This window comes from Eumetopias jubatus, unplaced genomic scaffold (genome assembly GCF_037043125.1).
Source record: "Eumetopias jubatus isolate StellerSeaLion01/CBP00866 unplaced genomic scaffold, mEumJub1_p1.0 scaffold_2, whole genome shotgun sequence".
NCBI classification, from domain to species: Eukaryota; Metazoa; Chordata; class Mammalia; order Carnivora; family Otariidae; genus Eumetopias; species Eumetopias jubatus.
In genome coordinates this window covers 195,968,141-195,984,780 of record NW_028274808.1, presented here as the reverse complement: position 1 = coordinate 195,984,780, position 16,640 = coordinate 195,968,141, and the positions used below count along the sequence as shown (strand labels likewise).

The following is a 16,640-nucleotide window of genomic DNA, read 5'->3' as shown; positions in this document are numbered from 1 at the left end:
GTGTGTTGTTGTGAACACTGGGTGTTATAGGCAACTGATGAATCACTAAATTCTACCTCTGAAAGTAATAATACAGTATATGTTACTTAAATTGAATTTAAATAAATATGTTAAAAAAGGCAGAGGGAACAAGGTATGGGCAGGGGTGAGAGGGACGGGAGCAGAGGAGTCCCGGTGCGGAGGAGCTGCAGTGGGGAGTCACAGGGGTCGGAAGTGGGGAGACAGGACGGGACACATCGGTGCTGTGAAAGGATGGTTCTGCTGCAGTGGGGGGGGGGTGGTGTGAGAGTGAGCCGTCATGGTGCTATTGCAGTGGTGCCCGTGGGCATCCGGGAAGCCCTGGTCAGGCAGAACCGCGGGGAAGGGGCATGGGAAGGAGAAGCATCCTTTCTGGAAGTTGCATCGTCAGGACTGGGTGGAGAGAAGACAGCAGGGTCCACATGGCCCCCGGGTTCCAGCCTGGGCAGGTGGGGGGTGATGCTGTTCTGAGTAGGGTGACAGAGGAGGAACAGGTATAATGCAGGAGGAGGGGAGTTCTGGTTTGGAGGTGCTGATTTGCAGTGCTCCACGGGCATCCAGGGGGAGCTGTCTAGCAGGTATCTGAACCAGATCCGCCACTGGAAAGGGAGCTCTGGCAAGAGGTACAAACCTGTTGGTTGGGTTGTTGAAATCCTAGGGATGGGAGATCTGGTCCAAGGATAGCATTTGAACTTGAGAAGGGATGAAAGCTAACGAGGCAGCCTCAGTAAGAGCAGGAGAAGCGACAGTCAGCAACGGAAGTTGAGCAGAAACCCAGAGAGGAAGGTGACCCTGTGTGGTCACAATTCACTGTGCGGCAAGTCACACCGGGGACTGAGTGTGGCCATCCACTCAGAGGTCAGGGGAGGGTCAGGGGAACTTTCTGGAGGATGTGACACCTGAACCGAGCTTGGGAAATGCCTGCAGTTGGTGAGGAGGAAGGGACACCGGGAGAATAAAGAAGGTTAGGACACCGAGGGCTGACATGTTACAGTAATTGTGATATTTGGGAGAAAGACAGAAACAGGCTAATGAAGGGGCAATTCCTTCTCTCTGGCTTGTTTCCAACACACCAATCTGACCAGGTCCTTCTTGTGCTTCAAAAGGCGTTCAGAGTCTCCCCAGAGCCTCTGTGGGACACTTAGAGGAATCCGATTTCTCCTGGTCATTTGACCAGTATTTGGTCGGAAGGCTGGATTAGTCACGGTTAAACAGGCTCTCACTGCAGGACTTCTCAGAGCTGTTAATGCACTAATGTACTCGGTGACCTTCCAAGAAAGTCGAAGAAGAGGAGGATTTCCCAAACTGTGTGACTAAGGAGCCCCTCTTTCCCACGCACCTAGGGTCTAGGATTTCACAAGGCACATTTGGTAACTGCTCGCCTTCAACACAAAGTCCTTATTCCTCAAAATAAAATACACGCTCCTGCCTGTTGTTTGAGCCCAGAATCTTACTACACCTTTCTGTCCAAGTCACCCTGCGTGCCACCACACGGGCCACACGCAGGCTCTTCCGAGCCACATTGTCACCTGTGGTTGGGCTCTAGGTAGCGGGCTCTTTCCTTTATCTCTGGCTCCCTCTAGTGAGAGCCCACCTCCTCCAGGAAGCCTTCTCTGATTCTCTCAGTCGGTTTAGGTGCCCTCCCTTAATTCCATAACGTCCCTGCTTCCCTCCGTGACAGCCCTCACTCCGTGGGGTGAAATTGTGCCCCAGCTGCCTTTCTCGTGAGCCTTCGCTCTCTTCAGTGGCAGAGGGCATGTTGGAGCCATCTGTTATCCCTGGGGCTGGCCACGTGCTGAGTGCTCCTAATTATAGTGTTTTGACTTAATGGAAAGATGGACAGAGGCAGAGACAGAGCTCACTGGTCCAATTTCTGCCAGAACAATACTCCTTGGCCTAGCTGTTACCAACCTGTGAGCAATTCCCTACCTTCTAGAGTCCTGTGCGGTTTACAAGGCACTTTCTCGTCCACCCTTTCACTTCCGGAGATCCTAAGTGTGGTTGCACATCTAAAAGAGAGACTTTGGAATTCTTCCACCAGGGTCCCACACCCACAGATGAAGATTGCCTGCACACGGGATGAAGGCTCATAAATCCAGTCTTTGAGAAAGGCTTGTTCTCTCCCCTTTTGCCACGCACTTCCAGGGTAAGCTGCAGGGTGAGTCCGGGAGGAGCGGTGTCTTTTGGCTTAGGAATCTCTCCCCTCCATCTGATTTGGTTAAGGTCAGGGCTGCCCTGCACAACCCCAGGGGGTGCCATTCACACAAAGGGAGGGGCAGCAGCATGACCCAGGCAGGCATCAGTTCCTTCTTGTCTCAGGGGATGTAGGAAAGACGTTAGGGTTCGAAGCCAATGGCCAAGGAAGAATTCTTGAGACATCCTTGATGCAAAAAGGTGGTTTTATTAGAGCATGGAGACAGGACCCTTGGGCAGAAAGAGCCGCACCAGGGTCGTGAGGAGTGGTCCATTATGTATTTTCAAGTTGGGAGGGCATTAGGGATAGCATAAGTCTCTAAGGAATTTGGAAGCAAGGTTTCCAGGACCTTGAGGGGGCTAGCTGTTGCTGGGAAAAGGTCATTTACTGTCCGGTAAAACCCTAGTCATGAGACCCTTCACATGCATATCGGTGGGTCCTATGATTGGGGGATGATTGCCAACATGTATCTTGGGGAGTAGAGATAAAGGAAGTTTCCAAAGGAATTTTTATATGTTGAAGTAGACTTACAGGATCCTGGGGGTTGGGCTAAGATTGCCTTTTGCCTTTAGCAGAGTATTAACATCGAGGCAGCTGAGTCCCTAGAGGAAGGTCACTCTCCCTGTTTCAAGAACTTGCCAGTGGGCTGTAGGAAGTAAGGACATTTAATAATTGTTCTTCTGCCTTTGTTTCTCACATCATCAGACACTGGTGATTCCTTGCAGCCCTGGAGGTAGACAACATTGGGGTTTGGTACAAAGTGGCCTTTCTTGGGAGGCTCTTGATATCACGAGAAGAAAAGAGATGGGGCTGTGCGCCTCGTGTTGATTCTAATTTCCCTCGTTGAGAAAACCCCTTTATATATTTGACATGTGCGGCACAGTAAAATGAGCATTAGGTTAGGATTTAGAGTATTCGGGCTCAAATACAAACTCCATTGTTCATCCACTAGGATATCCACAGGCCCCAGACTTCAGAATACAAATGGTACAATTGGGCAAATAATTTCTGCCTTAAAGTGTCCTGGGGAGGCGGGGTGGGTGGGAGGGAAGTCCTTGGGCATCCTATCGTCCTGCCCCAGTCCCTCCCCAGCCCCCGTGGTCCTGGTTGCTGATTTCACTAGGCTCAGAGGCTGGGGAGCACCTGGTTAGTGAGGGTTGGAGGGAACCATTTGGCTGTGGGAAGCCAGATGCCTTTCCCATGCAAATAGAAACCCTGCTGACCTCTGGGAGGAGAGGGCAAAGGGAGGTGGGACTCGGGTCTCTGGAATATTGGAGGAGGAGGAGGGGATTGTTGGGGGGGGGTGTCTGGAGAGAGGAAGGGTGCGGCACAGCGAATTCCAAACAGTGCTTCAGGCTCCATGGCAAACTCACCACCACGTGCCCTCTCCCACCTCCCTTGGCATAAATTTCTTAACCTCAGTGAACGCGACCAGTTCCCCCACTAGTTAAATGCCGAGACTAACCCCTGCACTGGCAAGGTCGTCATGAGCATGAGAGATCATTGATTTTAGGCATCCGGCACAGCTCAATACATTATAGATACTGCTATAGACAGTTAATGGTTTTAACTGATTCTGACCTATATGACACTCACGTAGCCTACCAAGTCCTTTATCCCCAGGATGTGTTGTGCAGGGTGATGCTCTAGAGGTAATTTTGTCCAGCTAACAGATTTACCTATTTTGCAGGTGGACATCTGAGCTCCATGGGTAACGGTGGGACGCTATTCTCACATTGTCATTCTGCGGCCATCCAGTCTAAAGTCACAACCCGGACACCATGTTCTAATCCTGTGTACTGTGTTCAGCACCATTCGCTTTTTGTGTGTGACCTATTTATTTGTTTGGTTCTTATTTGCCATCCCCTCCTCTTGAATGTCAACTCCATGATAGCTGGAGATTTCTTTCTTTCCCATCCTATAGGCAGCACCTGGGATACAGTTGGGCATAGAGTGGGACCACGGCAAGAGTCCTGTGAGTAAACAGATCGTAATTAATGAGTGGGGAAGGGCCACTTTATGGCTTATGGTCCACGGTTTCGTGACCTTGGGCAAGTTGCTTCTCGAAACCTTAGTTTCTTCTGACGTCAAGTTGGGACAGTACCTGGAGACTCAGCGGAGCTCAAGGGCCTCCAAGAAAGCCTCAGCAAGATGCCTCAAGGGATAAGAGCTTTGCAGATTCATCACAGTCTGGCTTTTAGCCTTAAAGATGCAACTTCTTGGTACCTGAGAATTAGTTGGAGTGGGGGTGACACATCCCTACTGTTCTCACCAGACAGTGATCTACAAGCCAGGCATGATAATTTGCCAATTTTTGCTGTGAAATATAGAATTAAGAAAAATCAGAGTTCCAATTGGTTTGAGCAGCTTGTTGGAAATCATTCTAATGGGAAGGCCACCAGGGCATTATGGACTGAGAAAAAAAGGCACGGGAGTTAACTGACGGGAATGTTTGTTGTTTCCGGCAGCTCGCGTTGAGAGTTGTGCATTCATTTCCAAAGTTAAGGGGCAACTGGACAGGTTGAATCTATGGGTCAGGGCATCTTTATCCTTGAGAGGGCCAAATGGTCAATGCCTTCGATGCTTCCGGCTTTATGTTTAAGCTTTCCTGGATGATCATCACCGCCTTATGATGGATAGAGCCTGCCCTGGAGCTTGATAGCTTCCGTTTTGTCTCCTGAGCACACTTCTCTATCCTTTTCTGGTTTGCTGGGGATTCCCCCTCTGATTCTAGGTGGCTCTGGAAGAGCTGCCATTCAGATCATACTACCCCCTGCCTACCACTTCTGGGTTGAGCATATGAGCAACTCATCCTCCCTGGTCACTGTGATGGCCTTGGGGATATGCATGTGAACTGAGTAGGAAACCAGACTCTTTGTGAGGCTGATATGTGGACATTAAGGGTGGTAGAGTGTTTGCAAAGCTGAGCTCCTGTCTTATTTGTCCCTTTGTGATGTGATTTCATGTACTTCCCATCAAGAGGTGGGATCCATTCCCCTTGAATTGGGGCTGGTCCCATGACTTGATTTGATCAGTTGAGGAGATGTGTGAGTTCCAAGCCTCAGCCTCCACAGAGCTTGCAGATTCTGTTCTCATTCTCTTAGAATACTTTGTGAGCAAGCCAGGCTGAGATGGAGACACTTCATGTAGAGAGAGGCCTTGTAGAGAGAGGTTCAGACATCCCAGCTGAGGCCTCTGACATGTGCATGAGGCCCTCTGAGCCCAACCAGCCTCCAGCTGATACCACCTGACCACAAATGCCTGACTGAATCCAGAGGACACCACATGGATCCAAAGAACTGCCCAGCTGAGCCTTGCCCGATTTGTTGACCCACAGAATTGTGAGCAGTGAAATGGCTGTTCTTTTTAAGCTACTAAGGTTTGTTCCATAGCAAAAGATAAATACTACACTGGAAGAGGGATTTCTTCCCCCCACTGGGTGGCCAGGCTGAGAACGTGCAAGGCTGGGGGCTACTGGAGGCCGCCATATTGGGATTCTTAAGCAGAGAGCCGCAGAACCAACAGAGGACAGAGACAGAGCTGCAGCCATGAGTGATGTGACTTGAGCCCCTGAATCCAGGCAAGACTTAAGCTTGTTGCCTTACTAGACTTCTAGGTTAGCAAATGAAAATCTTCCATTTTTAAGTTTGAAGCTAGTACCAGTCAGGACTCTGTCCCCCGCAACTGAAAGAGGACTCACTGACAGACATTCATTTGGTGGGTGTGTTCTGTGCAATTTGGTGTCAGCCACATTTTGCTGGCCTGGTGATTTCTAGTATCTTTAAAACTTAGTTTCCATATCTCTCAAAATTTCCTGATTTCAACAAATTATCATATTCACAATTTATTCATTCAGCTGCTCTCTATTTAGCACTTACAGTGTGTAAGGAACAGTGCTAACGGCTGGAGATTCAGCAGGTGGTAGGTCATGTCCAGTATCCCTGGGCTCTAGTCCAGGCTCTTTAATTAAAATTGTGTTAGATTCCAAATAGAAAAAGAAATAGACATTATAAGCGTGTTCACAACTAACCTCACCGTCTTGTCGTGAGAAACAAGGGGGTCACATGTGTGAAAACCTACCATAGGTCCAGCACAAAACTGCCCGTTTTTAGTTTCACTCACAGGACAAAACTATGAGGCCATTTCTGAAGTAACTGCTTCATCACTGAAAATACCTTCTTTTAGATGCTCTTTTCTCCTCCTAGAACTTACACGGAAGACAGCATTCTCGATTTGCCACATGGAGTACGATAGAAAGGCTCTGGAATGAAGATGCTGTTTGATTTAATAGAAAGTGGGGAAAAATAGGAGATAAGAGCCAAAAGAGTTGTAAATCGTTGTTATGTATTCTGTGACTATAACAGTGTGAATCATTGGCCAGAAATAGGCAGAGATGTGTAAGAATGAGAGTGATGGTGTTAGGGAAATGGAAGCATGTGAGATTATGGGCGTCTTACTGTTTTCTTTTTCAAACATTTACTTAATGTTGACTTTTCAAATGTGGAAACGCTAGGACTAACTCCCAGCCGATCGCCTGTGGGCTGTGTTGCTTTCCCAGTTCATCATTTGGGAAGGCCCCCTTCCTGATTCTCACCTCTCACCGACCCCCGATGACGTGGTCCTGTGACCTGTTCCTACATCGCTGTGTCCCCCCTCCTCCGGATCCTGATGGGACACTTCACAGTTCCCACTTCTTTGATTTTCAATCTTCTGTGGCAGGCATGAGTGAATGCAGGGAAGGGCACTGTATCTTCCTGCTCACTGATGGCTCCTCAGGGCCTACCTACCCAGGGCCTAGCCCATGCTAGGTACCTACTATTTAAAAGCTAAATACTCAAGTCTATGCAGGAAAGACAACACTCCACAGCTAAGATTTCTTTTTGCACTTTATTTGGCTTTTTTGGTCTCAAGCACCTTTTTGTACCCACCTATCACTTTCTCTCCATATTGACAAACACTGTCCAAATCTTTCCGCCAAACCAAAGCTGGGGAGCACGGGGCATTGAGGTGGCAATCAACGAAAGGAGTAGCCCAGTGATGAAAAAGTGTGCGGCAGGAAAGGAAACTCAGAATTCAGATTTTGGCTAAGGCTATCCTTGTCAAGAATGGTCAGAAAAGCCCGAGGGATTGGGGCCGAAGGGGTTCCAGTGGTGTTGCTCTGTCCAGAGGTGTTCCTCTCTGGCCCACTCCTACTGTGACATAAATTCAAACACACATGTGCTAACTCACTCGCACTTTCATTTCTCTAGGGGCATTTTGAGTTTGTTTCATCCTGGAGGCAAGTACAGGGAATGGCCCAAACCACACAGGTGTACGTTATCACGGCAGGCTGGAAGTTGTTCCAACCCAAACAGCCCTAGCACAAAAGGGTTGGAAGAGTCCTCAAGCGTATCTACTCCTAACAACTTCTTCTGCAAGCGACACTTAGATTTCCTTAACAACAGTCAAGACAAGCAATCACCCCACGTTTGCTTGAGCACTCTGAGAAACAGCGAACTCACCTTCTGTGATGGTTAATTTTATGTGTCAACTTGACAGGGTCACGGGGTGCTCAGATTTTGGTTAAATGTTATTTTGGGCATGTCTGCGAGGGGCCTTCCAGACAAGATCAGCGTTTGAGTTGGTGGACTGAGTAAAGCAGGTCGCTCTTCCCGAGGTGGGTGGGCCTCAGCCCATCTGTCAAGGGCTTGAATAGAAAACAAAGAGACAGAGGAAGGGAGAATCTGCCCTCAGCTTTACTGGTTGAGCTATGACGTGGGTCTTCTGCCCTGTCTTTCCACCAAGACTAGGCTTAGCTTCCGAGTCATTCTTAAGACTGTTTTTTTTTTTTTTTTTTTTTAGTTGAACAGAACTCACTTTGCATCCCTGCCCCAGCCACTGGAAAGTTACTTCTTCCACATCGTGATCCTCTTTATGCCTTCTAACACACATCTGATCCACTGAGTTGGAGACAGTTTCAGGGATGGGACACAGTCTGGGAGGGGCAGAACCTGGAGGATGGTGCGCTGGTATCAGCTTCTTGAGCCTGAGATCCACAAGGCCACGCCAAAGGTTGGTCACAGGTATGTATTAGGAGGTACAAAGAGTCTTTCCACTAAATTCCGAAAACCTTCATCTAGGACCAAAGCCCAGGGTCCCTTGAGGCCCCAGGACCTAGGTTGAAGGCAGCTCGAGGCTACGTATGGAACTAGCAAATCAGTCTGTGGCTTCCCATTCCTGTGTCCCCTGTTTTCTATACTGTTTTCCTCTGAGAAGGCTGTCAAGTGCTATTTCCCCAATTTCATTTTGAAACCGTGGGCTGAGTCATGAAGGAGACAGGCCATTGATCCAAATAGAAGAAGGGTGGATCTAGAGAAACATAAGCTGAAATCCCTTCCTCCTTCCAGAAGAGTTTGGAGACTCAGCTATGAATAAAACCCAAATGGTTGTGACATTAGATTAGCAAAGGTTTATTTTTAAATACTTAATACTATTAACCATGTAGGGAAATCTTTGGTTTCCTGAAATGGTGAGATCATCCATTTAGACAACCCCATTTTTGACATAATTGTCCAGAGTGGAGGCGGGGTCTGGCTCGGGCCTTCTGGTCACCTTAGTGTCAGATGCAGCTGAGTCAGTGTTCTCCGGTGGGTATGCCTTGTTCCTTTTGGCGAATGCCTGGCTGATTTCCGCCTGGGTTCTGTTTTTCGTCTCAGGCAGGACAAAATAGAAATAGGCAGCACCTGTGAGGCAGATTGCAGCAAAGACTAGGAAACAGTAGGTGCCCAGACTTTTCTGTGGAAAGGAGAGACAAAGAACATCAGGTAGACAATCCCCAAACTAGCTGCGAAACCATCTCCGTACAGGTTTCTAAAGCTTCCCATGCCTATATCAATATTCCTGGATGGCACACCACGCGTGTGATGTGGACTTTAAAGGCGGACAGTGTTGGATGAAGCATCTTCAGAAGATGTTCTCACATGAGCCATGAATACATCAGCTTCCAACCCTGGGACCCTTGAGGAAATGGCAGCCTTTTGTTTTCTTTTTTGAAAACTAGGCCTATAAAAAAAATAGTCATCATGACAGCAAAATGTCATACTTGCTGAACGTTATTTTAAGTTCATAGTTACACACCATAAATGAGGGTGTCTGAGGCTGGACCCTGCCGGCTGAAGCCTGAAAGTCATCAGTGCCACCTCCTGTCCCCACAGCCGTCATGTGGGACCCACGCACTAAGTCCCAGCGGGCTTCCTTCCTCAGACAGCTCTTCCGTGTCGCCTCCCCTGGCCTGCCCACTCCGGAAGTCCAGCCCAGCGGTCGGCTAGGGCCATATGGGACCACCGGACTCTGCCCTTGTGAGGGAGCAACCACAGATGGTGATCCATAAATGGATGTGCGTGGTTGTACTCTGGTAGAATTTTATTTACAGAAAAATAGATCAGGCGGTGGGCAGGAGTTTGTGGAACCCTACCTCGCCCAAGCAATCATTGCCTCTCACCTTCTTCACCCGTGTCCCCAATCCACGTGGCCTCTTCCCTGTCTGTTCTCTGCAAGGCAGCCCGGGGAGGCTTGCAAAAACATACCTTGGTCATGCCAGCCCCCTACTTAAAACTTTTCAATTGCTTCCCGTGGCTCTTGGGATGAAAACCCACTTCCTTAGCTAGCCCGGCGGAGTCAAGGAGGTCTCTTCTCTGTGCTTCCTCCGCATGGGCCTTGTCACTCCCACCTCCCACCATGCTTCTGCTCACTTGCTGATCCCTCTTCCTGTGATTTTCCACCTCCTCAGCTCCTGTCTCTCTCCTCCAGGGGCCGGTCCTGCCCCAGGCCAGGCCCCTGAATCATCATCTCTCCTGGTTCCATTCTCCTTCCCTGCATGTCGATGGTCACTGCATAGTTAGGTATGTGGCTACTTGATGAATGACTGTCTGTCGCTAGCCAGTACACTCCATGAGGCGGCAGGGTTATGTCTGGTTTTGCTCATCATTGTGGCCCAATGCCCAGGTCAGTGCGTGGACAATAGCAGGTGCTCAGTGGATATTTATGGAGTGAACAAATCAATCCCTCTGTCAGTCAGATTTGAATCCAACAAATCAATCTGTCTTTAAGTTTCCTTGTTGCTATGGACTGAATTATGTGCCCCACAAAGTCATATGTTGAATCTCTAACCCCCAATGTGACTGTATTTGGAGATATGGCTTTTGGGAGGTAATTAAGGTAAAATGAGGCCATAAGGGTAGGGTCCAAATCCCATAGGATGGGTGGCCTTATAAGAAGATGGAGAGAGAGATCGCTCTTTCCTTCCCTGTGTACACCGAGAAGCCACAGGAAGCCACGGTGAGAAGGGGGCCAGCTGCCAGCCAGAAAGAAAGCCCTCATCAGAAACTGAGCCAGACAGAGATTCTTAGGCATCTACCTAGAAAAGCAGATCTTGGGCTGAAGTTGCCCTTGGGCCCTAATCTCCTTACAATTTCAGTCTGTTTCAAAATGCAAGCTCTTTGAATATCTATCTGCTTGTTTGCAGTTCTCTTTTCTGAGGCACTTCTTCTGCAGAACAGGAACTTGCAGAAGACCTCGGGCCCCTCAGATAACCCATTTCTCTAGCCCACCTGGCAGGTGCTGCATGCCATCAGGAAGCTGGAACGCAGAAGATTGAAACAAGCTCCAGGGCCCGACTTACCACTGACTTGCTCCTGCAGGGACCAGACCAGACCAGCTGGAGCTGCAGTGGACCTCCCTGCCTCCCACAGACTTTCCCCTCATTATAATGCTAAACATCATGCCCGAGGTGAAGATTTAACATGCAACTAAAGCATATGACGTATGAAGAAGGAAGTTCTGGCTATTGCATCCGCACACCCAGCTTCCTAAGTTTCCTAAGTGCTTGGACGGCCCTCCTTTCCCACCTCAGCCCCTTCAAATTCTTCCCCTGGCCATAGTTCAGGGACCCCTTCCACTTTCTCAGTGGCCCTGTCCTCTCTCCTTCATTTCATCCCATCCGCTCTCTAAGAGATGTCCTCGTAATTATGACTACACCCTTGGGACCCTGTCTCACCTTCTAGCAGGTTGTACCTTTTGTTTTGAGTATATCTAGGATTCTGGGTAGAGGGGGCAGGCAGGCTGGTGTGTTCAGCGAAGGCAACCCACCCCATCCATGCATATCTAGAACCTTTTGCAGGAAGGGGCAGGTTGTGGGAGGGAAGAGGAAGGAGTGGGGAGAAGGCAAGCTTTGAGAGGCAACTTGTCCTGGATGGCTCAGTGAGTTAGGGGCGGTGTAAGCTTCTAGCACTCACCATGAATTGATCTTTCTGTCCTGTCTCCTCTCCCCAAGTGTCCCTAGGACCACACAGCAGACAGTACTGGTAATGACCATGAGAGTGGCCAATCCTGAGTGTCCATGGGCAGACACTGCTCAAGACTTGACTTCCATCTCTAAATCATTCGGGAGCCCCACTGCAAAATTGGGGCCATTCTCTTGTTATATAGACATGAAAATTACAGCTCAGGGAGCAATCACAGTTGGACAAATTTGACCAGCATGTGCTTCACTGTCGGACCTAAAGTCTATGCATTTTCTCCTGGAAATGCCTGGCACATAAGGGAACTAAGGACAACAAACAGCCACAGCTGTTACTAGTCACCACCTATCCTGTATTGGAGACGGTTCTAGTGTTACAGGTACTGGGAGTCCCCAGACGCAGAGCGTGAGACCGGGGTGTCAGGACATGCAGCTTATCTGGGAGATGAGCCAGGGAGGATAGGGTGACCAACTCTCCTCGGCTGCTCCGGACCAAGTGGTTTTCTGGGATGTGGGGCTTACAGGGACAGTCCTGGGCAAACTGGGATGAAGTAGTCACCCTGGACAGGGAAGGAGCTGTGGGTTCAATTGTGTCCCCCCCAAAGATATGGTGCAGTCCTAACTCCAAGCCCTGTGAATGTGGCGCTGTTTGCCAACTGTCTTTGCAGATATAATCAAGTGGAGGTGAGGTCCTATTAGACTGTGGTGGGCCTCAAAGCTGGGCCCTGGTGTCCTTATAGAAGGAGGCATGGAGACCCACACCAAGGAAGAAGGCCATGTGCCCATGGCGGCAGAGATTGGAGTGAGGCAGCTACAAGCCAAGGAACTCTGGAAGCCGCTGGCAGCCCAGAGAAGGGCCTGGAACACCCCCGCCCCTCGCTGCTTTCAGGAGGACCCAACTCTGCGGACATCCTGACGTTGTGCTTCGAGCCTCCAGGATGGTGCGAGGATACGTTTCTACTGTTGTAAACTACTAAGTTTGTGGGACTTGGCTGGGGCGGTCCTTATCGCAGCCAGAGGAGGTGACAACAGCAATTGCCACGGTACTGTGCCAAGTACTGCTGGCCCTTCACTGTGTGAGCTCAGCCGTCATGCGACCCGCAAGGTCCGTTTGCAGATGGGGCGGTCAGAACAGCCCACGGGCCCAGCCCAGGCAGGCAGTCCCCAGTGCCTGCTCGTGACCTCAGCAGGCTCCGTTCTCCATGGCTGAGGCGAGAGTGGAGGATTTTCCGTTCTCTAGTTGGGGAAACTGAGGCTCAGCACGGGCAAGGACCTAGCCCGGGGCCCCCTGCTGATGCGTATGACACAATGAAGTTCTGAGTCCCGTCACCGTTGGCAGCCGTGTGGGCTCGGATATTTGTTTTCTGGGGAAGCAGTCTGGACTCCTTGCAGCTTGGGGGCTGCAATACAGTTGCCGCTGACACATTTAGGAAACAAATGAAAAGATCAAGACGCAATTGAAAAATTGCCCTTGGTGCCTGTTGAGCCGAATTGTGTCCACCATTAGGATTCCTATGTTGGAGTCCTAACCCCCAGCACCTCAGCATGTGGCTGTGTGTGGAAGGAGGGTCTTTAAAGAGGGGATGAAGGTAAAATGAAGTCCTCTGCTGGGCTCTGACCCAATCTGACTCGTGTCCTTAGAAGAAGAGGAGACCGGGACACAGATGCACACTCCGTGTGCAGACACGGGGACAGGTGGCTGTCTACACCACCAAGGAGAGAGGTCTCAGAAGAAATCAACTTTGCCAAGACCTTTCTCTCCAACTTCTGGCTTCCAGAACCGTGAGAAAACACATTCCCGTTGTTTAAGCCCCAGTCCGGGGTCCGTGGTTGCGGCAGCGGGAGCAGACTAAGGCAGGCTCTTGACTGCGGCGGAGAGGACTTCTGGAGGGGGCTGCGGGATGGAGCCGGTCAGCCGCGGAAGGAGCTGCGGGATGGAGCCGGTCAGCCGCGGAGTCTGCAGCGGCGGAAGCGGCTCCCGCGGGGGGCTCTGGGTGGGTTGGGGGGTGCGAACCAGACCGTGTGTGCGAGGAGGAGGAACAAGCGGAAGGAAAAGAAGATGGAGAGGAAAGGGAAGACAAGGAAGACTGCCAGCCACTGTCCCCTGCAGGAAGCTGGCTCTCGTGCTCCGCCCCCTTCGAGGGACCCACTCGGTGGAGCGGCTGATACGTCCTCAGCCTCCCCGCCGCCATCCTCCCCTGCCCGGTGGTGGGAGCGCAGGGGCTCCCAGGCCAGCCCCGAGTTAGAGCGTGCTGTGCGTCAGCCCACTTGCCTAATGATTCCCCTCCCTCTCCCTCCTGTCGCCCTCCACCCCCAGGGCAAGGGCTGAGTTCACAGGCTCCACACCTCCTGACCTACTGTCACCGCTGGACTGGGCAGCGTTCCTCTGTTGTCTGTGTTTCTCTGTTTCGCCCCTTCTTATCTTCAGTGCTGCTCTCAGTCCTTCTGCCCTGCAATGCCCTTCTCCCACCTCTGGACAAACTCCTGTGTAAGTGTTTGATGAATGTCCTTAAGTCAATCTGTACTGTCTCCTCCCTCCATCCTCTAGCGATCCATCAGACTGTCTATCTATCATCTATCTATCCATCCATCCATCCATCCATCCATCCATCCATCCATCTATCCATCCATCCATCCATCCATCCATCCATCCATCTATCTATCCATCCATCCATCCATCCATCCATCCATCCGTCCATCCATCCTTGGATCCCCCAATTACCTGCCCATGTCCCTTGTGTGGCGGCAGACATTACCAGGCCAGGTCAAAGCCAAGGTCAGGTGGTCCCTCTGATGTGGGAGCCACCTAGCTCTCCAGCGCTAGCCCCAAAATGCCAAAGGCAGTGACCAGATCTGAGCCCAATGCCTCTCAGGGCATGGATCCTTGGAGACCTGCCTTCCAGATCCCCCCCCAACACTTGTCTCTCTTTGCAGCTCCCCTGCCCTTCTCCTTGCCTTGCCCCAAGCCGCCAAACCTAAGCCTGTCAGGAGGGTGCCCACAGCTCTCCTGTGACTCCTGTGCCCTTGACGTGTCTGGGAGGAGGCAGCTGGTCTGGATGTTCTAAGATGTGTCCTGTGTGCACGGGGGCCCTCAGCTTTGTGAGCAGGTGGCACCCCTCTTGGCCCTGAGCCCTTAAACTCGGTCCTGGCCTTATTCCCCTGCTCCAGGCCAGGCTCGGAGCGGCCTTCGGGCTGACTTTCTCCGTGAAATCTGGCATATGAGATCATCCCCACAGCGTGAATGGATGCATTTTTAATCACAGTGACAGTGTCAGCACGCTCAGGGGCTCCTTCGGAGTTCTTGTAGAAGGACCCGCTAACCCCTGGGAATCCTGGTCTTGCTTTGCCCTTAGACACTCCAGCACATCACAACAGGCTGTCCCGGAGTGAGCTGTGGCCCCAGAAACCTCTCAGGCACCTAGGCACCCCGCTGGAAGTGAGCCAGTTGGAATGAACATGATCCCCTAAACATGTGGTCCAGGCTGTCAGAAATTGGGTTATCGTGAAAAGGAGTTTGACACACACAAAAGCCCTGGGGGTCAAAGAAGGGCACATGGGGGTGGCATCCATGGGTGTGGCCATGTTCTTCCTCTCACTGGTCTGGGGCCGTGGGCAAGTGTCCTGAGCCTGTTGAATCTGACTTTCCTCCTCAAAGAGTGGGCTGTGGCCATCATTACGGAAGGACACCAGATGTCTGGTTCTTCCCCTCTGGACACAAGGCCCTTTGCCTTTCCCCTGGGGTAAGGCGTGGTGGTGTGGCTTTCACTCAGTCTGCAGGGCGGTAACCCATGTCGCCGTCAGGTGATGGCCTTAATGGATGGTGTGAGACTTGCCACACTCCTTCCGCCTGCTGGGACTGAGTCGGGAGGCTCTGGGGCGGAATCTCTAGTCCCCCCGCAATGAACACCTAGCATGAGTAAGACAGCATCCCGGCTGGTTTAAAGCCACTGGGACTTCGGGGCTGTTTCTTCCTGCAGCAAACCCAACCCGTCCTGACTGACAAGTGGGGGTAATGAGACCTTCCACGCGATGCACACGGACCGGCCCGTCGTGGCCACTGTCCTCTCCCACACCCTTCCCTGCCAAATAATGCAGCTCAGCAGGCAGGGCTAGGACAGCTCCCCAGAACTCAGCACAAGCTTGGCTCCCCGCACACTGAGTCTGGGGGAGCATCTCAAGGGAGAGACAGCACGGCGTTTCTGTTTGGGAGAAGCCATGGATGGGCTGTGGTTTCCCAAATGAACAATGTGACGGAAAGGTCAGATGGATCCAAGCAGCTTGGAGACCTCCCTGAGATGCGTGCCTGTGTGTGTGTGTGTGTGTGAGCATGTGTGTGTCTCTGTGTGTGTGTGTTTAAACATAAATTAACTCTTCGCCCAGTTCAAATGGACTTGTAGGATGGAATCAGCTGCTGTATAAGCAAGGGCCCCTTCCTCCCCTTGTCTTATAGGCAAGGATGAGAGCCTGGGTTCAAATCCCGCTCTGTCATTTCCCACGGCGGTGACCTTGGGGACCGGCTGCCTCTCTCTAAGCTCCAGGCTGCTGATCTGTACCAGGGAGGCATGAAGGCCTGACCTCCCAGCACTGACAGGGGATGAGTGGAGCCTGGCACAAGCAAGTGCTCAGCAAATGTCAGTGTTACGGTGGCACGTCTGTGCCGTCCGCTCCCAAACCATGGCGCGAAAGTGAGACGGCGTGTTTTGTGTGGGGGTACAGTGAAATCTTTTACCCTGCCCCAAACTGCGCAGAAGACAGTGGCCTACTACCCAGATATAGAAAGCTTAGTGGTGGGCCAGGTGAGGACTCTAGAATTTCTCCACTTAAATGGTAAGGGTGGATCTGTGTTGACAGAGAAGAGGTTGAAGTTCATTTTTCCCACAACAATGAATATTTTACTGACCCCTGGCTCTGCTGGCTTTGAACCAAACAGGAAGAAGCCATTTCAGGTTTGAAGTCTGTTGAAAAGACTACTTGTTATGTTCTGGCCGCCCTGGCTGAAGATGCCCGAGGATGGGAGGAAATGGGTGTGGGGCCCAGGGAGTCCCCCATGGCGTGCACGCTCAGAGGCAGGGTGCCCGTAGCTCAGATGCAGTCAATGATACTGTACAAGTCACGTGGTGAGTACACCTCCATCTCTGAGACTAATGAACA

At 51.1% G+C, this 16,640-nt stretch overlaps 1 protein-coding gene across 4 annotated transcripts in view; it reads right to left on the bottom strand.

Moving 5' to 3' along the window:
- The window catches only part of SLC2A9 (solute carrier family 2 member 9), a 263,570-nt gene that overhangs the window by 21,782 nt on the left and 225,148 nt on the right, over positions 1-16,640 (bottom strand). For 2 of the 4 annotated variants that reach the window (XM_028089207.2, XM_028089200.2), the window contains one exon: positions 7,081-8,986. The exons of 1 other annotated variant lie outside the window; for it this stretch is intronic. In XM_028089207.2, the coding sequence (XP_027945008.1) occupies positions 8,735-8,986 (252 nt within the window). In that variant the 3' untranslated portion in view covers positions 7,081-8,734. Of the gene's footprint in view, positions 1-7,080; positions 8,987-16,640 lie in introns of those variants that run through there. One more of the 4 variants, XM_088021242.1, reaches the window with a different exon arrangement.